The 24,169-nt window shown below is 35.9% G+C and overlaps 1 protein-coding gene across 1 annotated transcript in view; it reads right to left on the bottom strand.

The window, feature by feature from the left end:
* Positions 1-1,156: 1,156 nt before the first annotated feature.
* Positions 1,157-24,169, bottom strand: part of hs3st2 (heparan sulfate (glucosamine) 3-O-sulfotransferase 2) — a 25,861-nt gene continuing 2,848 nt past the window's right edge. The window contains exon 2 of the mRNA XM_024271415.2: positions 1,157-4,575. Coding sequence (XP_024127183.1) covers positions 3,957-4,575 — 619 coding nt within the window. The 3' untranslated portion in view covers positions 1,157-3,956. The remainder of the gene's footprint in view (positions 4,576-24,169) is intronic.

Below are 24,169 nucleotides of genomic sequence, written 5' to 3'. Positions count from 1 at the left end.
TTTAAATTGTTGCTGAATCGAGAATTTATCATAAAAAAGGCACTTGTTTTCTCATTATAATGAGATAATGTAGTTATCATGAAAAAACAGAATAAAAAAAACGTTTGTACTAAAGGATTAATCCTTTAAAGAGCTGTTCCAATAAAAATTGTGTTTTTGAAGTTTTAAACATGATCTTGTGGCATTTTTCTCATGATGGACATCTATAGAGACAATTATACTCCTGGAAAACAGCACAAGTGTTTTGATTTTGCCTAAAACATACATAATAATAATTAAAAAAGACTACTATAACTTTAAGTGGGACTTTAATATTATTTTTTCATGGTTTGACAAAATACGCTGCCTCATCACAATCAAAAGTTTTACATTTTGTAACTTTTGAAAGTTGGAAACTTAAAAAAAACTGTCATAAGCTATATTAGGCTCTACTACAAAAAAAAAGATTTTTGTCTTTTTTACTATTATTTATTATCCTTTTAGAATCATTAAAATCTTTTTTTGTGTGCAAACTTATAAAATATTTCAAATTTTTAACTTTTACTGTTGTTTTTTTTAGTTTTCCAATAAATTTAGCAGTTATTTTAGCAGATATTGCAGTTTTTTAAATAACTTTTATACATTATTTACACATGAAAGTATTATTTCTTCATTTTTAAGTCTGCTTGACACATGTTTTGCAGGAAATGCAATGATTTTCCTGTGTATGGAGTTCATGTTTGAGCTCTCGGTCACGTTCACACCTGCTCTGAATAGTGATCACCAGAGCTGCGGCTTGTTTCTTAATTATTCCTCAGTGTCTCTTTAACTGCATGGTTTCCATCACCTTCTTGCTGCTGGTTGTGTTTGGTTCATGTGAGAGTTCTGCTAACCTTCTGGTAACCTGCCTGTGTTTACTTTCCCACTAAAAGCCTGGGTTGAACAATGAAAAAAGAGGAATTTAGCGTTACTAATAAAAGGAAAAAAATCTTTAAAAGATTAATTTAGACTTTGATGAAATCTTTAACTTGTGGTTTGTTTTGCAATTTTTCAAGATCACATTTAAAAGTCAAATAAATATATTTCCGTAATGCTTTCGTTTGACAACTGCTTAGAGCTCTTGCCCTTTCATCTTTGTCTCATTTTAGTTTTCTTTGCCCTATAGTGCAATTATTTATTTATTTTTTGTTTTTCAATAAAGTATTTCTTTGGCATCAAGCTGCCTTGCAGCATTTTACCAAGTATCCAATAACCAAGGAGCCTTTTTCTTTAGTGCACTTTGGAAACCCAGTGATTATCACCTGAAAGCAAGCTAACAACAAAGTACTTGAGGCTGTCATCTCTAGGAAATGACTTAATTATTTCCTGCTGGTGTCAAAAATGAATTTAAGATAACAAGAAGCAAATTGTTTTGTTGCGTTTTCTGATTTTAACTGTCACATGAAGCAAACAATTCATTAATTTGACATACTTTACAGTAAACATTGCACAGCTGCACATTTTATGTGGAAAATAATATATGTGAAAAATAGGATCAATTTAACTTTTTGTGATCCAATTTTTACAAACTCATACTAATGGAAATAAGACATATTTTCCTGTATTTAACTCCAGAAAACAAACTAACGTAAATTCCTTTTGCTGGATTTTTGCGACTTTCTGCAAAGACTAATTCCTTTAATTCTTTATTTTTAAGTTTTACCCTTCTCTCCTCAGTGCAAATCATTAGTGACAGCTCTGATTGGCTTCATAGAGAAAATTCCGAAGGTTAATATAGCTGCTTGGTATGGGGAGCAGTTCAGTGCGGCGGCACCATCAAATCCATCAGAAAAAGGGATTAAAGAAGTTAAAGAGATCAATGAGATGCAGTGCAGCACCTAGAAGGGAATATTCCTTTTTTCAACTCATCAGGAAAGTGATTTTTCAACCATATTTTCCATAAAACTCTCACTATATGAGATTCGTGACTATATGCAGCTGTAGGTTCACTCTCAAACGGCATCTCTGCTTGTTTTATGGTTTTGGGCTTTTACAGCTGGGAAAGCTTTAGACCAATTAAATACAAACCATAGAGAGATTGCTTCTAAATGCATGAGTGTTTAATTTTTTTTTTTTTCTGTTTAAAAAAAATAGTTTTAAATATCTGTTTTGTCTTCGACCCTGACAGTTTTGTGACATATTGAATACTTTTTATTGTTCTGGTGCTGCACCTGCTAACGGAACACTGATATACAAACTTCTCAATCAGGAAATCCTCATAAGGCGACACAAGGGTTCAGGTGTTGACACAAAATTGCAAACATAAGCTGAAAATTGAAAAGCAAACTTCCAAAATTCATGAAAACTTAAACATATGCCATTTTTTTTCTTGCACAACTCCTGATGCCTTTGAAATGTTTTCTCTAAAATGTTTGGGAATCATCAACGATAGTTCAATTTTTGCCAGAAAATAATAGTAAAGACTACTTTTTAGATTGCTTGAGCATGTACTGTAATCTCATCGATCATCAGTATATTTGCTGGACAAATTTGGAATCCCCCTGAATTTGTCTATTTCTTTGGTTTTGTGTCTTCAACTATTGTTAACAGTTGACGTGGAGTCCGATTCCGAATTCTTCCCCTACGACTTCTCTGTTCCTCCCTACTTTTAACCTTCCAAGCAAAGAGTTATGGGAAAAAGTGTCTTCAAATTTGGATGTCACTCCCACTCGATGACATCATCAATAGTCCCCGGTCAGCTATGTTAGCGCAGAGCTGCTAGCGCTCAGAAATAAATAACAACACTGGTATTATAACTTTTAAAAGGTAAAGCTAAAACAAAAAGTCATTACTTACGTTTAAATGTAAACGTCTGGGCTTTAGAGCGCACTTACGTGCATTCCTCCGTGGCGAGGTTAGCCTCTATCACTTCTAATAGGGGGAGAATTCGGATTTGGTGAAATTGTGCCAATGTGAAGCTGCAAAATGTTTTCAATCATTTGTGTAGTTAAAACCTCCCAAATAAATACAAAATCTGACTCTGAAATGACAGATTTTTTTTTTTTTTTTTTTACATTTTTAGATTGTTGGTTTTCCTCAAACCATTTTTGGATTAGGAAAAAGAATAATAATCTTAGATTACGAGAAAGTAAAAATTGTGTTTAAAAAACAAAACCAAAAAAACGTAACATTCTTTTAAACAGCAGCACCATCTGCAACACAAATTCAGTGTTAGTTTAGGTGAAAATCGATGCTACATCTGACACTTCTGTTACACAGGAGAACAACCTCAGGTTTAAACCGAAGAATGTGATCAGATTAGCCAAACAAATCAGGCAAGAATATTTGGATATCCTGCTATTTAATTAATTTATTTTACTATTTTTAATACAAAAAAAAACATGTCTGCCATAAATACTTTGATTTTAAACATTAGCCTTTTATTTTGGTGGTTATAACAGAAATGTCAAAATAAAGTGCAATAAAAAAAGAACTTTTTTTTATCAACTTTAAACCACTTTTCTTAAATAAGCAATCTTCTCCATTTTTAGTACATGTGACTTATCCAAAGGAGATAAATTTAACTGCAGCGTAATCAGTGATTAGTTTGACATTTGGAAGAATGTTATTTTCACTAAAAATGCCAAGTAGTTTCAGTAAAAAAAAAAAAAAAAATCAGAAATAGGCAATCAGGATGCATAACATTCATTCTGTGTCTTCATTGTATGTGAGCCAAAATGGTCGTTTGGTAGCGTGAAAATAAAGGGGGGGCATTTTACTTATACACATATATATATTTTTTTCATACACTTTACAATAAGAGGCCACAAAAAAAACATCATGAAACATTTGCAGAATCAAACTTTATATTGTGACTTCTATATATTTAATTATAATCTGAAATTTAAATAGATTTTAGACAATAATTTAAGTATAACGCTATCTATTTGTATTATATCTGTGGAGGTAGGCTTTTTGATAACGGCGCAGCTTTACATTCAATCCCACTTAAAATCTTGTCCCACTGTTTCGTAGAATTTGATGTTGAACGGCCTATAAAACTCCTGCAGCTGCTCTATGGTGTCCTGTTCGATCTGTACGTGAGTCCTTCCCTTAGATTTGCCGAGGCACCGTGGCTGACTGCTGCTCTCCGGCTTCTTCAGACACGGGAAACCTTTGGTTCGGTTGAAGTAAAAGTGCTTGTCCGTGATGATCCGTTTGAGGCCTAAAAAGTCCTGAACGCGACCCATTTCCCCTGCTGGGTCTGTTATCAGCCGCTCGCCGCTCACAAAGTGCATCTGCGACAGGCGGAAGTACTGCAGCCAGTTTTCCAGGTGCAGGATGTACATCCCGATCCGGATGGCATTCCAGGAGGTGTCCACCAGACCTAAGCTTCTGTTTGTAAAGGCCAGCTCCTCGAACGAGGGGATGTCGGGCTTCTTGGAAAGTGTTTGTGTGTAGTCGGAGATTGCTCGGGTGACGGGGTTGCGCACCACGACGATCAGCTTTGTCTCATGGGACATCCTGGAGATGCGTCGGGGGGCTTCTCTGGTGACGAAGTAGCTGGGAGTCTTCTCCAAAGTGATTTGGCTGTCCAGCGTCCGCGGCATTAATCCCCTAATGAGAGAAAAATGGAGAACAAAACAAACTTTATTCATACAGAATGTGCAGAAATGACAGTACTTTTTTTATCTGTTTTAATGCCAAGGGCAAAAACCTCCCAGAACCAACCATTCTGGAAAAACAATTTGACTATACATCAATCTGCAGGTGATTTCCTACGAGATTAGAGTCCATCTTTCTACAGGAAGAAGAAAGATTTACAAATGGAAAGCATTCAAGGCATTTGTGAATCTTCCCTGGAGTGAAGGTTCCAGCAAATTTGCCTCCGGGTCAGACTGCAGCGCTTAGAGAAACACAGAAAAAAAAAAAACCCAAAAGCTATATTTCAAACGCTACAAGCTTCACTGAGCTCGGTAAATGCTAAAGTCCATGACAGCACAATTGAAGGAGACTGAACAAGTGTGAGGTTTGTTTGGGAGGTGGGGGGGGTTCACATGAGAAAGCCTGTCTGTGCTTTTGTCAGGGAGGACGGGTGCCTGACAGCCTCAGAGCTGAAATCCGATTTACCAAGACAACGATCTGACGCTTGACGTCAATCCTAAACAGAAATGACTGAAACTGATATTAGAATGTGAAGGCAGTTTAGTACAGATACAATCCTGAGTTCTACTCAAATAATGAGCTTTTAAGAAGAATCAGCCATCATGGCTACTTTGTATTCCTTTCATGTTTAGGTCTTTTTTTCCATTTCTGATGGGTATAATACAATGTTCTCACCAGGCTCGGCAATGTGCGTTCAGGCAACCACTTTCAGTGAAAATAGTCTTTGCAAATGTGCTTCTAATCTGCGCATTTCGGACATCAGTGTTCATGCAGTGCTTCGCAGGTTTCTGTTTTCTATTTTTTGGCTTGACGTATAAAACATAGTCAATTTTGACCAATCAGGGACTCTGATATGACGTCCCCTTTAATTTCACAGAAGTGTCAACGGTTTAAAAATTGATCATAATAATTCCAGTTTGTGCCCAGATGGAATTATGTAACACTGAGTCTTTTGTACAGTGGGGAAAAAAAGTATTTAGTCAGCCACCAATTGTGCAAGTTCTCCCACTGTTCTCCCAATGTATTTTCATCATAGGTATACTTCAACCATGTGGGAAAAAAAAAAACAGAAAATCACATTAGCTACCGTTACATCAGCATTATGTCTTTAATCTGATCAAAAATCAGAGCTGTGCACATGGGCCCTGAAAAACTTCATCCAGTTATAATGAATGTTTATATACGCTACAGGTTTGATCGGAAAAAATATTTTAAAATTTGTATCTAAAATACCGGAAACAGCTGTAGAAGAAGAAGTAGTAAGTTCTGTTAAACAAACAAGCTGCAGCATAGAGTAAGATGATCTTCTGAATGTTCTTTTGTTGTTATTAATCAAATTTTAGGTGATTGTTCACACAAAATTTTTGACCACAAAGACCTGGAGGTAGGGTAAGAGTTTGGTTAATACAAGCCAACAACAACATTTATCCTTGGACGTGATTATACCGTGGATCTTGGCTGCATGTAAATTCGTGGGAATGACATTTATTTTATCTGGCCTCGATTGCTAACACAAATTCATGTTTGCATGGTTACAGTGGACAGTTCAGAGCAGCATTTCTGCATTCAAAAGCTTCCTGCTCATCCACTGTACCGAAGCCGCTTGGAGATCTGAGATGGAGTTCTCCCGGGAGACACGGTTCTCCCGAGTCCGGCAGCTCGCTCACGGAGAGAAGCCGAACGACTGCAGTCCTAAGCATTCCGGAAGCACACACGTACCAAAGCAACCTTCCCTGCTCGCAGACACTAAGCGTTTTTTAATATTTGTAAATTATGGCAGAAAATAAGTATTCGTTCAATAGCAACAGTTCAACTCAACACTTTAAGTAAACTTTGTCATGACATAAACTGTTGCTGGTATTTTGGTCCATTCCTCCATGCAGATCTCCTCTAGAGCTGTGATGTTTTGGGGCAAAATGGACTTTTAACTCCCTCCAAAGGTTTTCTATGGGGTTGAGATCTGGAGTCTGGCTGGGCCACTCCAGAACCTTGAAATGCTCAAGCCACTCCTTCATTACCCAGCAGTGTGTTAGGGATCGTAGATCCAGCAAAGTTTCTTCTTCAATGCTCTTACTAATGGAAGGAGATTTTTATTCAAAATCTGACAACAAATGGCCCCATTCATTCTTTCCTTTACACAGACCAGTCATCCTGGTCCGTTTGCTGAAAAACAGCCCCAAAGCATGATGTTTCCACCCCCGTGCTTTACAGTAGGTTTGGTGTTTTCTCCTCCAAACATGACAAGTAGAGTACCAGGTTGTTTATTTGCTGTTATTAAACCATAGAGAGACTTCTGCACATGTGAAGGTGCTTAAAATGTGTTCTCTGAACAACAACATATGGTTGAACTTCCAGGTTTTAGTCTGGACCCAAGCAGGAGCATTCTGGATGAATTGTAGAGCTCAAAAGCTCCTTTACTGATTCCACTGACCAGAACTTTTCAGTACTCTGTTCTGCTGGACATCAACCCAATAGTTAGTATCTAAGGGCTTTGGCTTCCACAGTATACTTTTGATTACGTATTTTTAGAAAAGGGAAACACTGATGGGTTCTACATTTGCCCACGAATCTCTAACTAACTTGAAGGTTTTACCGTATTTTCTGGAGTATAAGTCACGTTTTATTTTCATAGTTTAGCCACTTAGAATAAGGAGCAACTTATTTGTGTGTTTTGTTTTTTTAGACATAAATAAGCTCATTTTTTTGTTATTTTCCCAGTAAACACCAGTTGTTTCCTTGGCTGTTGATTCCTCTAACAACCACAAGAGGGCACTGTATTTGAGTACAAGTATTTGCTACTGACAGCAGCAGAAGAAGTGTCGTCCAAAACAAACATGGCAGAGACTCTGATTGTTTTCCTCTTAAACTTTGATATTTTTCTTATACAGATCAAAAGATTAGCATTCTTGTATTTATTGTTTATTTTTTATTATTTTAGCTACGTTGGGCTTGGGGGATTTGTTCTGAAAAGTCAGACTTTTCTCCCAAAAGTGCAACTTGTCTGGTTTTCTTCTTCTTGATTAGACATGTTTAACTCTTATGACTCTGGAAAATACTGTAAATAAATGAACGGTTAACCCTATTTCTTAGGTTTTTTTTCGGAGCCAGAAGCAATTATCATCTTTGTGCAGAAAGTTGTTTGCATTCCAGTAAACGATCTTTAGGATGCAGTGAGTCTACGCCGACCTTGTGCTTGAAAGGTGACCTTGAGTGCTGTGAACGGTTCTTATGAATAAATAGTGTTTTCCTTGTGTTTATCATTAGTATTGTAACTGTTGAAGCTGTTAAAAGTGGAGTTTGAAAATACAGTTTTTCTTTGATAAATTGCAGCTCATCATTTGCTTTTTATTTTAATGACACTATTAGTTCTGCGTCCTGATTGGCTGTAGACCGTTGTCAATCAATATGTCTCCTGTACAGAGCATGTTCAGCTTGACAAATCCACATAAGTCTTTCATCCTGATCTTTGTGTTCTTTTTTTTACAATCCCTTATTTTTTTGTAAAACTTTTACAGTGTTTAAATGAGAGAAAAAAAATAAAAATACTACCATCTGCTTCAGAAAAGAAGGTACGGAGGGATATTACAGCCTTAAGACATCTATAAAGATAAGATTTCATATTGTGGATATTTTTGGAATGCAAACTAAGGGACTTTCTATACAAAATTTTGAAATATAATGTAATTTAAAAAAATCCTTAATAAAGACGATTAAGATAGTAGAAACTTTGTAAAAGTAAAAAGCAAAAAACAAAAAAATATTGTGTATTTAATTAGCTCAACTGAAAACTGATAAATAAAAGAGGGGAATACCTGGCTTCTAATTTTGGAATGACAGGTTCCCCTAATGATTGTGTTTTCCAAACGCCGTCTCATTTTCCACAAACGCTCCCCGGGTGAATATATTTTTTAGACACTCTTTGATGACAGGGCCGGTTGTAAAATCAAAACATGCATCACAATTATAATCATCACGCTGCCTCGATAATGGGTTTGCAAACCACGAGAAAATGACTGCATTTGTCATATTTGTTATGAGAGGTTTCCATCCAGGTGTAATATGTCATTCAGCTTTGGCACTTTGCTTCATAAACGCTGATTAATAACCGTGTGGGGCTGGCAGTTTAGAAAATGAATGCCTCATTTTCCATTCAGAGATCCGCCATACATCCAGCGCTCTCCGATTCCCTCGGATTGAGAAGTGACTCAGCTGCAGCATCAGCATAGTAATTCAGAAGTTTGGGAGGAATTATGACGGCTGGTTTATTTATTTTTATTTCTCTTCTTGTAAGACTAGAGAAAATATTTCATCCAAACTGACATTTTTTTTTTTTTTTTTGGCCACCCAGTCTCTGGATTATAGGCGCATTACTGCACAGTTCTGATGATGACAAATAGCATGCTTTTTTTTTATTATTTCTGGAGGAAAGCTTTGATTAAAACCTAACCTTTTTCAAAGCTTTCACTCTGAAGGTAGAGGCAGCCATAGGTTACTGCTAAAGTCTAAGAAATATTGATCCGTTTAGTTTTATTTATGAATCTGGAGCAGTTGGCTTGGGTGCCTCAGGGCCACCAGGGAAGTATTATTCTTTTATGGCAATGGCTCCTATACAAGCAGCACTTCTATTGCACAGATACACAAACTCTGTAATCTATTGCAGCGTATATATCCTATGCCAAGAAAGCATCCTCTCTGTCTTGTCACTTCCTTCCTGAGAAGATTCTGTGGATCAAAAAAAAAAAGGAAAAAATCCGGCAACGTGTCACAACACAAACCTCACAACACTTACAGTGAAAGGTCACATATGGTTCTGCTGAAAATAGCAAAGGCAGCTGGTGTCGGCAGACATGTTTGCACACATGCAGGAAAAGGGGAAGAAGCTGGCGCACTCTGTAAAGTTGATGCTAAATTGGGAAGCTAATTCACGCTGGATTCTTTCCCCTCATCCTTGACGGCTTTGTTGCAAAAAAAAAAAAAAAAGGGTTAGCCTGTCCATCAGGTGAAGTTTCAGCATCACCTGACTTGTCTGGAGTTATTGATTTTTACAGGTGTTTGTTTACTCCCAGGGAGTTTTAGGAGTGGATAGATTAAACGACTGCTAGCGCTGGCATAAACGAGATGTGTATGACAAATACACCTGAGGCATAAAAGTTTGCAGGATATTGACCAAAAAAAAGATAAATTTTATAGTACATTAAACACATGAAGAGAAAACACTTTAAAGATCAATTTAACAGAGGAAACCTTTTTGCAGAGGCTTGCTCAGACACATGTCGGCACAGTCGGTTCCTGATGAAATCCTATTTGCATGCGGTATAAAGATGATGCGATGTGGGAAAGCACATTTTCAGAGGATGCTCATCTATTCAAAAGAATTCCAAATGCGTTTGGCCTGCATCCAGTGGGGTCTGACATACTGAGGGAGGAGGATACAGAGACTACTCATCAACAACAAACAGCAAAAAAAAAAAAAAATGGCCATATCCATGTTCCAGGGGAAAAACTCAGTGGATTGTGAAGGGATTTTTTTTTTTTTTTGCTTCACTGTTTGGCTTCTGGAGTGATGGAAAAGAAGCAGCTGTGAAAAAGTTAAAAACACTTTTCTGGGGTGCAAACCAAGTGATTAAGCTAAGCTAAGCAAATTAAATTAAGAGTGATTTTTAGTGACATAAGCATTAAAGTATGTTAAAGAATTGCAAACTTTTAGAAGATAAATATGTTTGCATCATCCCCCCTTGACTAATTATTTGCTTGGATGAAGAATTTCTGTGAAATTGACTAAGATATACTGTACATTGAAAAACATTTCATGTATATTTCATATAATGGGTTGTTTTTAGAAAATATTTGCTAACCCAAGTTGTTTACTTGCTCTATTGCAAAGTTTTTTTTTTGACTTACATCTGTTATTTTTTTGTTCAAAGACCATCCTTTCTGCCCTAGATAAATCGCACCTTTGTAATTTCCAGATAAATTAACAAGAAATTAGTCAGAATGGGTGGAAAAAAAGGTTACATGTCTTTAATCTCTTCTTTTGGCAAATGTTTTAGTCTTTTAAAGACCCACTCTGATAAAAATCATGTTTTTGATGTTTTTATCATCTTCAAGTGGAATTTTACTGATGAATGCGACATTTATAAAGAAAATTGAGCTTGGGCTTTTATTTTACAGCAGCTTTAAACTAGCTCCAAACACAAATCTTTAGAAAGTCTGCACAAATCACCTGATATTTACATGCAAATCTGATGTGTCTCCAAGATGTAAATGATGAAAATTGTGCGTGTGTACATTTGTTTTGTATTTTTAAGTTTTTGTACTTGTGAATACACCATAACAAGTACATAAAATTACCCACAAAAGATATTGAATGAGTTACTAATCAAGGATTAAGCACACACAAATCGGATGAGTCAATTTTCTCTCCATTAAAAAAAAAAAAAATTATACTAATAGATCCATGCACGCCTTGGTTTTCTCGTCTAAGCTGAAATCTGGCTCAAAGCTGCGAGAAGCGCCCATTCAACTAATCCAGCTTGTGGGAGATGCTTCTAGAAAACTGGGGGTAAAATTTCTCCAGATAACTTCAACAATCTAACAGCTAAAACGGCAAAGTTTTGCAATCCAGTGATTGCTACAAATAGATGATTCTTTGAAAAAAGTAAAGTTTTAAACGGAAATAAAGCATGATTTCAAATAAATATCTCTATTCCTAACCTTTCATAAACAAAAGTGACTTTTCATGGAAAAACTAAAAGTAGCAATAAAATTACATTCACAAAAAGCATTATTAAAGTGTAAAACAAAAAGGTTTTCCTTCAGAAATCAACATTTATAAATAAATCTGTACTGTAAGGTCGAGGGTCTGAGGGACTGTAAGCTAGGGGGGAGAGTGTAAACGGGTGACAGGAATGGGGGATGGGGGTGCTCTGCGTCAGTGGTCCTGCCCACAACTCTGAGGCAAATTTCTATGGAACAATTACTGCTCTGTACAAACTATGGCCTAGAAAATTACTTTTTTTTCCTTTTGGCTAAAAACTGCACAGTCATAATCAAAAGACCAATAGAACACTTTTAAAATGGATAAAAGATGATTGGAAATGAGTGAAATAAAAGTTCACTATGTGTCAGTTGTTTTGTTTTTTTTTTCCATTTTACAAAAACTAGTCTTTCTTGCCCAGATAAATATAAATACAAATATAGTTTTATAAGAAATTAAATATAAGCAGCAGCAAAAAAAAAAACAAAAGTGCTAATCACATTTTGAGAAAAATGTCAACATGTGCTCACGATGCACTGAGTCTTTAGGAGTTGTATCCAGGACCCCCCTTTATCTTTAGGTTGTTATCTTTAGTGTGACCAGCTTTTTTGGAGTAACTACTGTAACCCCCCTTAACCCCATTCAGATCAAAACTTCCTTTTTTTTTTTTTTTTACCTCAAGGTTGTTTCTGGGAAGCAGTAATAACACAATTTTTAAAAAAATCTAATAAAATGTGTTTCTCTCCTTTTGATGAATCTAGAAACACAAACGATAGAAAAGCATTTTGTTCATAATGGAGCCAATGCAGAAAAACATGGAGGATATTATTTTAATAAATCACCCAGGCAAACGGCAGCAGCAACCTCTCCTCCTCGTTGAGATAGCTGGAGTCGGGTCAGAGAGAGAACATGTGATACCTGAGGCAAATGTCAGAACCCAGAAATCACACATTTCTTTTTTTTTTTTTTATGCAGGGGCCGTTTCAATCAGTGTGCCCTCGAGGAACCATCTGCCCTACAGAAATCATCTACAATGAGAAGATAAAACTGGATATAAGTTTGGCTGTGCTTTTAAGTACCTTTAAGAGGATGATGGATATTCCCTCTAATGCCATCAGCACCAGCAGTGGATGGATGGCTGCTTTTGGAAACTTTTTTAAAAATTATTATTATTTCTCTTCTATGCAGAGAGACGAGAACACCCTCACACACATCCAAACCTATAGTTGATTAACTGACATTTGAGTGAAGTGTCCTTATTGATTACTCACTTAGAATCAACTGCAAATTTAGGGGCAATTTCCAATCTTTCCCACTCATCTTGGTTCAAGTTGAAGTCAGAATGCATTAAAAGCTTTGCTGTGACATTTTAATTACTTTGGTAAAATTAACAGAAGTGCAGAAAATCTGAAGCCGTAATTGAAGAAGTTCCTTTTTGGCTTTTTATTTTTGTGTCTTATCAACTCAGACTGATTAAACACGGAATCACAGAAATTCACTGTAATTGGATGGACGGCCACTAATACTTAAACACACACTGGCTTTGTTTCATTTTGAACTGTCGGATTTCCGCTTCTTACAGCACATTTGAGTACAGATACTTTAATGGTTGAGGTCACGTACAATCACCTCATGTCCTCACGCAGTGGATTCAGTGATCATCGTGGACACTGAAAAAGCTAGCCAAAGTGACCCTAAACCCTGTCTTAAGTTACACAGCTACAGCCTGACCTACTTAGTTTTTTCATATTCCGTTTTTTTACTCTTTCTAATGTGGTTGAAAGTTCATCTCACTCTGTTTGCAAATGTTTCAGTAATTTTTGTATTTCTCTTTTCTCATTGTATTAGGAAAATGCCCCCTCCTTACTAAGTTTGCTTCTGCTGAAGGTTTAGATGGTTTGTTTTGGGCCCATTTATAGCATTTTTTTTTTTTTACTTTGTCATTTTTTCCATATTTGCTGGCTCTAACTTTGGCAAACCTTTGAATTTCTATCAATAGGGATGTCTGTGAAGCAAGAGTCTGTTGACAGTTGGAAAACACGAGTACTAAACTGGTTCAAAATGTACAGGAAATATTTTGTGTCAATTGGTAACTTCACATCCGAGCCAACATAAATTACATGTGGAGTTCCCCAAGGTTCCATCCTGGGACCACTTCTATTCAACATCTACATGCTCCCACTGGCCCAGGTTATAAAGAACAACAACATTAGTTACCATAGCTATGCAGATGACACACAGATATATATTAGACTGACACCAGGAGACTGAGGCCCTGTACAGGCTCTTGGTAAATGCATTGAGGACATTAATGATTGGATGTGTCACAACTTACTTCGATTAAACAAAAACAAAACTGAGGTTATTCTCTTTGGGGCTAAAGAAAAAAGGTTAGACGTCACTACAGAGCTTCAATCTATTCAACTAAAAACTACCAACCAGGCCAGAAACTTTATTACTGTAACTGTTTTTACAGGACTACCAAAAAAATCCATCAGGAAACTGCAGCTTATTCAGAACTCTGCTGCTCGGGTTCTCACAAGGACCAAGAAAGTAGACCACATCAGTCCAGTTCTGAGGTCTTTACTCTGGTTACCTGTCTGTCAGAGGATAGACTTTAAAGTTCTGTTACTGGTTTATAAAGCTTTGAATGGTCCTGACCCAGTATGTACCAGCCAGACCTCTGCGGTCATCAGGATCCGGTCTTTTATCAGTTCCTAGAGTCAGAACTAAACATGGAGAAGCTGCATTCAGCCTCTATGCACCACAGATCTGGAACAGACTTCCAGAAAACATCAGATCTGCTGAAACACTCAGTGTATTTAAATCCAGGTTAAAGACTCACCTGTTCTCAGCTGCATTTGATTAATATGTATTCAAAAGTTTACGTCCGTACTGTCTGTCTATGCTGGTTTTAAATTAAAATCTTTTTAGTTTATCTTCATTTTATTTTAATGATCACACATTTACTATTTATTTTGATTGCTTATTTTAATGTTTTATTTAAAGCACTTTGAATTGTCTCTGTACATGAAACATATTATACAAATAAACTTACTGTCCAAAACTGTTGTAAAGCTCCAGTCCAAAGATCAGGTCTCATTTATGAGCAATTTTCATAACAATTCTAACACTAGGCAGAGTTTTCACTTTGTTAAGAAACAGAGATCAAAGTTTATGAAACATGTATAGAATTATTACTAAAATATTAAATATACAGATGTTTATTGTACTTTTATGTATTTTCTACTAATTTTCATACACCAGTATTTCAAGTTTGAAGCCGATCCATGAAGCTCACTGTCCAGCCAATGGCAGTAAGAAGTCAAGTTTGAGTCACTCTTTTGATGACCAATCAGAGGACCACAATCTTTAGGGTATTTTAAAGTAATGTCCTCAATTTTGTAAAGCTGTCTTTTTTAAAGCCAACAAGCGTCAACACTTTTAACGTATTTTCATCTACTTTGAACTCGGATATCATCTTAGCAGGACAGATTTTCTGATGGAAACTTTTCTTACATAACCAAATGGCGAATGATGAGCGATCAAGGCTGAATCCAAATTGGTGATGTGCTGCCAACTAGCAGTTGGGGTTTAAAATAAATGCAAAAGTAAAACTAAACGGCATGTTTGCTTGTAGATTATTCATTAAATATCACCATTGCAGCATTTTAAATCGATACAAGTATTGGCAAGTTAAGTATCGCTAATCAACATTTTCTTACACCCTTATTGCCTCTGACTCCTCCTTATTGCTCCAATTAGGAATATTTGAAGCTGTCGTCCAAAAGATATTTGGATTCAGCCTTCGTGGTTTCTTCTTATTGTGAGTAATTGTTATTCACTTTAGCTCAACACAGAGAATTAAGGTTATTTTGGATAATCTCTGTTTAATTCAATGTTCCAACTTCCTCCCAAAGTCCAAAAACATACTTTATAGATGCAGGTGTTGAAAATGAGAGCGGGTTCTCAGTTGATCTATCTAGTAAAATAAGGATTAAATAAAGTAAATTGAAAAAAAAAATAAAATTTGTTGCCTGAGTTTGGTTAAACAGAAATGGATTTGTAACAAACTAATCTGAGATTAATTCATTTTTTGCTTTAAAATGATCTTGATATTGTAATTGTTGTCTTTTGACAGTTATAAATTGATTATTTATTAACATATTAAACAGATTTAAATTGAATAAGCTTTTTTTTACCGGCAGAAAGAAAGTATTTATAAAAGTTCTAAAAATCTAAGTTACATGTAGGATTAAAATGCTAAATGTAGCTGCTGTAGAGTCTCCAGCTGTCCTGAAGAAAGTCACGTCAAACAGTTTAACACCAGGATGGCGAGAGAACTTGGCCGTCATATCAACACGGATCAGCGTTCCTCTCAGTGAGCTGTTCAGTGCTCCAGACAGCTGTCTCATTGACCCGCTTTAGCTAAATAAGAGCATCTCGGGCTCATCAGAGATGCACATCGCCGGAACAGCAAAGGTCAGCATTGATTACCGTTCCTCTTCCGAAAATGAACTCGGAATTTATTTATCCACTTTGAAGTCAATTTTTCTAGTTTTTTTTTTCCTAATTCGTGTGACCATAAAAAAGCATAAACTATAAAAATTGTGTAAATTGTACTTAAATATATGAAATATCTATTTTTATGTGCAAGAACGCAGACATTATTTGAAGATTACAGTAATTCAAGCCTATACACCAACTCCTATTGGCTCGATTCTACCACTGATAGATAAAAAGAGTAAAAAAACAAAAAATCTACCAAACACGTCATATCCCATGTGATGATTTATTTGTTTTCCTGCGGTAGGAACCACCAGACACTCCAACTCCCCCACTGGACAACAACGGGTCATCATTACAAGCTAATGAACTTTAACCGTTTAGTGGCGTGCAGGCTTCCACACAGAGGATCCCAAATCCAAGAATCCATTACAGTTCATGTCTGTCTGCTCTCTGGGGTAATTTAGCAACAAAACAGCTGCACAATAGATTCTGAGTCTTCACTGCTCGCATTGTTCTAAGCAGTGTGCAGAGTCATGATCATCACAGGCTTTGGGAAAACAAAGCACCTTAAAAAAACAGGAATTTAGCTTGAAATTTAGAGGACATAAATCAATTCAAAAACAGATTAGAGTTCAAATTAGTTTATTGTGAAAAGTGTTTTATAGGGCTGGGTTAATAAAATTGCTTAATCGATTTAAGCTTAACACATAATGCTAAAGTCCGCTAGCTTGATGCTAACGTTTCATGGAATTTCCCATAGGACGGCTAATGCTAACGCTCGATTGACCTAAACATACATTGCTGACTAAATAAATATCTTTGGAAAGTTCATACATGTGAATTTATAAAGTCTTTTGAGGAAATATTTGTGGTCTAAAAGTTTTGTCCTCATACTGTCTTCTTCTTCTGGAATAAAGTGTAATGCGATAGCGCGATCGCCACCTAGTGGCCAAACTGAAACGCCCTCCAGGAGAAGCAGAAAAATATTTACAATATTAAAGATCTTAACATTTTTGTTAGAACTTCTCCTTTTGAGAGACCATGTATCACTGTATGATATTAACAATCTCATCATTTCACTATTACATTTTACAGTATGTGGACTGTATCAGATTAATATTTATATATTCAAATCATAAAGTAGATTAATAATGTATTTCTAAACAAATGTGCATAAATGTGTAAACTCAAAATTGAATTGTATTGAAGAATTGAAAATAATCCGAATCAAATCGATCCAGGCTCTTGTGAATCGAATCAAATCGTTTCTGGAAATCATAATCTATACCAGGGGTCGGCAACCTTTAACCGTAAAAGAGCCATTTGGTCTTGTTTTTTACTGATCAAAACCTAGAAGGAGCCGTATATTTACCTTTTACCTTTAATAGAGGCCAAATTAGTGAAAAATCTAGCTCGTTACTTAATTATTATTAGATGAATTCCAAACTAGCATAACATTTCTCAGTAAATTAAATCAACCAAAAATGTTAGCATGTTGCTAAAAGAAACGCTAAATTAGCATTAAAACTAGAGTAGATAATAAAATAGCAAAAAATGTTAGCTTATATTGCTAAAATGTTAGCTAAACTCCAAATTAGCATAAAAAACTCATTAGAGACCAAATTACCCCAAAAATCTAGCTTGTTGTTTAATTACTAGCTGAACTCCAAAATAGCCTCAAATTCCTCAGTAAACTAAATAAGTCAAATATTTTAGCATGTTGCTAAAATAGGAGCTAAATTCTAAATTATCCCAGAAAATCTTCAGTAGATAGCAAATTAGCTCAAAACGTCAGGATTTTTTCTAAAATATTAGCTAAACTCCAAATTAGCCTAAAACCTCCAGTGGACAAAAAACTAGCAAAAAAAAAAAAAAAAAATGTTAGCATGTTGCTAAAAGAAACTCTAAATTAGCATTAAAACTAGAGTTATTGACAAAATAGCAAAAAATGTTAGCTTATATTGCTAAAATGTTAGCTAAACTCCAAATTAGCATAAAAAACTCATTAGAGACCAAATTACCCCAACAATCTAGCTTGTTGTTTAATTACAAGCTAAACTCAGTAATTCTTCAGTAAACTAAATAAGTCAAATATTTTAGCATGTTGCTAAAATAGAAGCTAAATTCTAAATTATCCCAGAAAATCTTCAGTAGATAACAAATTAGCTGAAAACATCAGGATTTTTTTCTAAAACATCAGCTAAACTCCAAATTAGCCTAAAACCTCCAGTGGACAAAAAACTAGCAAAAAAACGTTAGCATGTTGCTAAAATGGAAGCTAAACTCTAAATTTTATGAAAATTCCAATTATTTTATCTTTCAGAGAGCCACCATGGAGAGATAAAAGAGCCACATGTGGCTCTGGAGCCGCAGGTTGCTGACCTCTGATCTATACCCAACACTGGGGTTTTAAAGGCCTTTTGATTGATAGATGAATTGCAGATTAAATGACATTTAAATTTCCTCCCTTTTTTATTTAAAGTTGGAAAAAACGGCATAAACTACTTGCTTCAATGTGTTGTGAAAAATCCCAAATTGTACCCAGACCTGCTACCTGCCATCCAAACCCATTAACAGTTAGTGTTACACAGACGGACAGTGCAGACAATTGCTCTTGTGCTGCAAGATTCTCATAATGTCTCTCCCACAGCACTCCTAAAAATGGCAACCCCTTTCTTCCTGACATGACAGCATAGATCTACTCCGGCGAGGCTGCTCCATTATTAAACTATCACTCACTTAGATTACAGCTGTGATGACATGTGATCATTAATCACCAGCAACAGAAGCCTGCCACCTCCAGGAGGTTATTAAGAGTTAACAGTCCAGTAGTCCAGGTGATTACAACAATCCTGTTGCCATGTCAGCTCAGTGAGCAACAGAAGTGAATAACAATTCAGAATCCTGAGAGCTCAGGCTTCTATTTCTCTAATTTATCTGGAGACACATCGGGTAAAAATGCACAAATGTCTGAGCTGGTTGTTATCGTCATGACATCTCCTCAGCCAGATCATCCCAGCCACACATGGAAACATTTAATAGGTTAGTTAACGGTTTTAGAATCACGGAGAAACATTTTTAGAATGTCTGTAAACAGGAGTTTAATGCAGCCAAAATGCTGGTTGAACAAAACATGCTGAACTCCTGCAGAATGACAAAAAAAATGTTTTAAAATATTCAGGCCTGAACAAAATCCCATTTAACTGCTGTCAATTTAACTTGTTTTTCCTTGAAATAACAGTTATTCATGGTTTGACCTGCAGGGAGAAATGACTGACACTTGCTCTGCTGGAGCAATAACACGTTCAATTGAACTGATCTCTGAGCTGTCGCATTAACATGTGGCAGAGCAAGGTGTGCGCGGAGACGGAAATGAAGACATTACAATCGGAGCTAAAAGCCTCAGACAATTCTGAACGAAAATTACTGCTCCAATCTTTTTCTGTGATTTTTATTTATTTTTATATAAGCCTGTTTTGGAATTCACTGATAGAAAGATTCAATCAGGCGTGAAAAGGCTGTTTTGTTCTTTAAGCTGTGCAACTAAAGCAAAAATAAGTTAACAGGCTCCTTAATTGTCTTCAAATGCTTCAAAGTCTTAATCAGCCTCAGAGACAGATTCCTGTCCGTCCCCGCTCACCTCCCTGCAGTTTCTACCCTTTTTTAGAGCCGCTTCACAGCAAAGTCTTAACTGACAACAGCACAGGAGCCCCTTAACTGCTCTTTCTGGCTTTACAGTATCGCCTCCAGCAATGTGACAGTCAAGGACATTCGCAAATGGAGAGCGGGCAAATTGCATAACTTTTGAAGATTTTTTTTTTCTTTTTCTCTAAAAATGTTGGAAAGAAGATAAAAAGAACAGCTCAGACAGGATCTGATCTCTGGAAACGCATGTTTGCCAAAAAAAAGAAGACGAACAATGGAAGTTACCAGGAAGTTGTTGAGGAAAGTCATTTACAGACGTGAAGCCTCGCTATGTGCACACATTTAGAGTAAAAAAAACTCACAAAATTCACCATTAACAAAGCTGTTTCTTAGTTTTCTAAATCTGTGATTATTTGTATCCTGACAGAAAATGGCATAATAAATCGAGAATCTTTCTAAAAATATGAAATTGAAATTGGTAACAAAAAAAAAAACTTTTGAGCACAAAAGGATCCATCTGGACTTTATAACAAGTCCATAGTGCAGGGGTGGGCCATATGCAGCCTGTAAAACCAGTTAATCCGCCCCACCACACTGGAATAAATTATACTGATAATCCACATAAAAGTTTAATATCTCACTGTTTTTTTGTGGATGGTGCTCCACAAATAAACTGATTTGTGTTTAGGTGAAAGAAAGATAATATACATGTATGTTGAGTTGATAGATTTGTTGTTTTTCTCATATTTATGTGTGTTTTTCAAGTCATTTTTCTGATCATTCCGTGTTTTTCCTGAAGGACATCAACTAATTGGTGCAAGTGGCACTAAAATAGTAACAAAAACTACTTTTTTTTTTTAAAGCATATTTTAGACCACGTTTGTTCTAAGAATCCTATCTGGCCCGCATGTCAAGTTTTAGAACCCTTAGTTTGTTTGCCCACTCCTGCCCTAGTGGTTACTTGGTGAACTGCATTTTGTTTTTATAGGTGCTTCAATCCGGAAGTATAGTGATTTCCACCTTATTTCTTTGTCTTTGACCTCCATGACACCTGGATACCTTTTTAGAAGTAACTAAAATGGGTATTAACCCTTTAATGCCCATTGTCGCAACATAATTAGCTCCAAAATTAATTAAATGGAGTATTTTCTTAAAAGAAAAAATAAAAGGGATGTTTTTAAATTAAAGTTTCACTTATAGTAACTGTATTTTTGTCAATTTAGTTTAACCATAATCCAAAAGTACAATGATTTTCTCTTGATCAGCTTAAATGTTTCCGTGTGAATTAGCACCCGGGTCTGTACTGAAGCTGAATCCATATTTTCCAGGTGTTGAGTCATAGCAGTTAAGGAACCATCAACACAAACAGACGACTGAGACACCGAGTGTTAAATGCGATGCCCTATTACATCACCTATCAAATTACCATCACAGTTGCTGTATTGAACTGACATGTCAGGTTGCTTAATTGACTGCGAGATATGAGAGGATTAGCCTTCTCTGAGCTACTTATTGGCTTTGTGGCATGATCTCTCCATTTCATACTGTTATCATTCTGAAAACGTCTCAGAGACCTGCTTTGTAATTGATGTTAACCAACACCTATCTCAGAGCTGGTCTGGAATGCAGACAGCTCATTAATAATGCAGAGTTAGGGCTTGCAATCCCTCATTCTGTAATGTATAGTTTTTTGCTGTTAAATGAGGACTTTCTCTCCTCATCAACCTCTCCTGTTCTCCAGCTCTCTGCCTCCCTCAAGCCAATTAAAGGGAACTTGGTTGAATTTTTGTAGCTGCAGCCTCTCATATAATTTCAACACTTTCTCGAGAAGCAACGGCGAGTGCTTTTTACTTCAGTGAAATCAATAGAGCTGAGATGCCCTTTTAAGTTTTGATGGTGTACACCAATGTGTTTCTGTTTGATCGTTGTGATTCTGTAGAGGACGGGGAAAGCATATGGAAGAGACGGAGGAAATTGGTGGCGGAGGAATGTCTTTTTCATCAGTTCCTGTATGGAAACATGGATGCCCGCACACACCAAATGAGAGCTGTGTTCTGTTCAGAACGTTAATGAACACTGCAGCTTTTTCTTCACCGCCTAAGTGGTCTGTCGTATTTAATGTAACAAAATAGACCGTGCAGAATGACCGGTCAGCGCACTGAGACTTAATTTGGTCTCACATGTTGTATTTTCCGGACTTTTTACCAGACAAATTTTATACAGTTTGAGTGAGTCAGTTTTACACAAATGTGACAACCTGTATTTTGAAACTCTCCTGGTGACATTTTCCCTTGTCAACTTGTATTTTCAGGCCTTTATCCTCCAGCAGCAGAGAGAATACAAGGCCAACAGAGTTTTATCCTTAAACACGATACAGACCGCCTGACTCACAGTTTCTTTATCTGTCTGAGAATTGAGTAAAATCTGTCTGCACCCCGGACTGTTAAATCCCGTTTTTAGTAGCATCCCCGCGCTGGCTGCATACTGATAAATTAAAGGAGCTATCCGTGGTGCTGAAGTTGCAGGGTGAACTGGAATCATTTCTCTGGTGGACCCACCCTTTTGTCAGATTTATCCCGAATGAATGATATTCTTTAATCTTTAGGTGATAAATAGTTTGCTGTAGACTATAAATTCTGTAGAATTGAGTGTCAGTGTGTCAGAGTCGCAGAGGAGCAAAAGGATTATAGTGACACACTGTAGCTTATAGCAGGTTTTAATATTGCTATAATCATTCAGGATGCAACAACACTTCACTGAAGGCATGCACGGACACAGAATTGTTCTGACTTGACTATAAAAAAACTTTTGAAAGTTTTCTGATGTTTTAAAGTCCCTCAATTACATTTTTTTGTATTTTAAAAAGGTGTTTTAATTATGATTATGAAGTTTTTAACAAAAATCCCACAACCTAAATGTCTTAAAAAAACATTTTTTGTTTAAAAACTCTCCTTTGAGGGGGCGTGGCTTGTTCTCTTTTATAAGAAAACTGCCAAATATACATGTTAAAAAAAAACAAAAAACACAAATTTCATTGGAGTGGGACTTTAAGTCGAAATTTTGCTTTAAAAAAGTTACCTTTGAATACATATAAATGGTGAATAACATATACTTACATAACGCTTTTCTACTTTGATCAAAGCTTTATAGTCACAGTTCCATTCAGTCATGCTTACACACATTCATCTATAACAACCTGCAACACTTAAGGAGCCATTTGAGTCGATTACTTACTGAACCAGCGAAGTCTTACTTCCCCCTTTAGGAAAATAAAACGCTAATATTTTACTGTCACTATTAGGATAAATACAAATTAAATGTTGTTTTTCTTTGCACAAAGAAACATAAAAATTTAGAGAAAAAGCCCCTTTTTTTCTAAATATGAAATGGCTTTTAGCAGAAGTTCAGATGACTTCCTTCAAAATAAAAGTACATGTTGTAGGTTGTAGTTTAGTGTAATTTCTGAAATGATTAAAAAATACGTTTATTTTATGATTTGTGACACCAGAAATGTGAAAATCCAACTAACTAACAGATGACTAAGTCACTGTATTTTCACTTAAAAATCTTGAATTTGTTCAAAAATAGAACATCTAATTTGTAGTCTCGTATGCTGTAAGCATGAATTCTGAATTTAGATTTTTTTGTGCAGCTTTATGCACAAAAATATGTCAAAATATTTAATTGCAACTTTGTTAAACTACAAAGTAGCCGCTCACTGGATTGTTGAGGCATTATGGGTACTGTAGTCAGATGCGTTTGAGAGACAGCTTATATTCCTTTTATTTTGTGTTACTACTAACTGACTTATTTTTTGCTTTAAAATTATTATTTTTTAATAATTTGACCACAAATAATAAATTAAAAACAAAATATTGATTATATTTAAACATACGTATACAGAATGTCACAGACTTGTGTTGGTCAATTTGTAGGACTAATAAATTGATAAAAACACATGATTTATTGCTTGAGGAGATAAAAAATAACTAAAACTTGAAGTAAAATCCGTATAAAACCTGAAACATGCATTAGAGATTCTAGTGTTTCTTTTCTACTCCACAAAGCAGAAGCCTTGTCTGATAAATGAGATGCACTTTTACCGTTTCCATGGAAAGTGAGAGGTCATGAGGAAGTCAGGTCCTGCTAGTCAAATGAAGCTCATTTAATGGATCATCAGCAGACGTGTGCAGACCTCTATCAAAGCAGGAGTCGTGCAGTTTGCTGCTCTGGAGCTTCCAGGTGTGTGATAACACAACAAGACATCTGCAGAGATCTTAATGAAAATAACTGCTGCTGTACGTGAATCAGGGAACATTTGAGTTTATATTTTAGCAACTAAAAAAAAGAAAAAAAAATGACCATTTGAAATAACTTTTAGAACATTTTACAACAACTCGATGCTAAAATTGTGAGTTAATCAGGTTTTATTTCACACAGAAAGCAGTTTGGAGCTATTTTTAAAAAATGTTTACGTAAAGAAATCTCCTTTTCATTCAAATTTAGTTTAATATCTTGGATCTGAAAAGAAAAAAAACACTTTTCACTTTTCAGATTAAAGTAATTTTAGCTATATAGCTCGACTCACACCTCTTACAAACTGTTGAGCACGGCGGAGGTGGAGTAATGGTTTGG

Source organism: Oryzias melastigma, linkage group LG8 (assembly GCF_002922805.2).
Source record: "Oryzias melastigma strain HK-1 linkage group LG8, ASM292280v2, whole genome shotgun sequence".
Taxonomy (NCBI): Eukaryota; Metazoa; Chordata; class Actinopteri; order Beloniformes; family Adrianichthyidae; genus Oryzias; species Oryzias melastigma.
The sequence above is the reverse complement of the archived record's forward strand: the minus strand, read 5'-3'. Positions and strand labels throughout refer to the sequence as shown.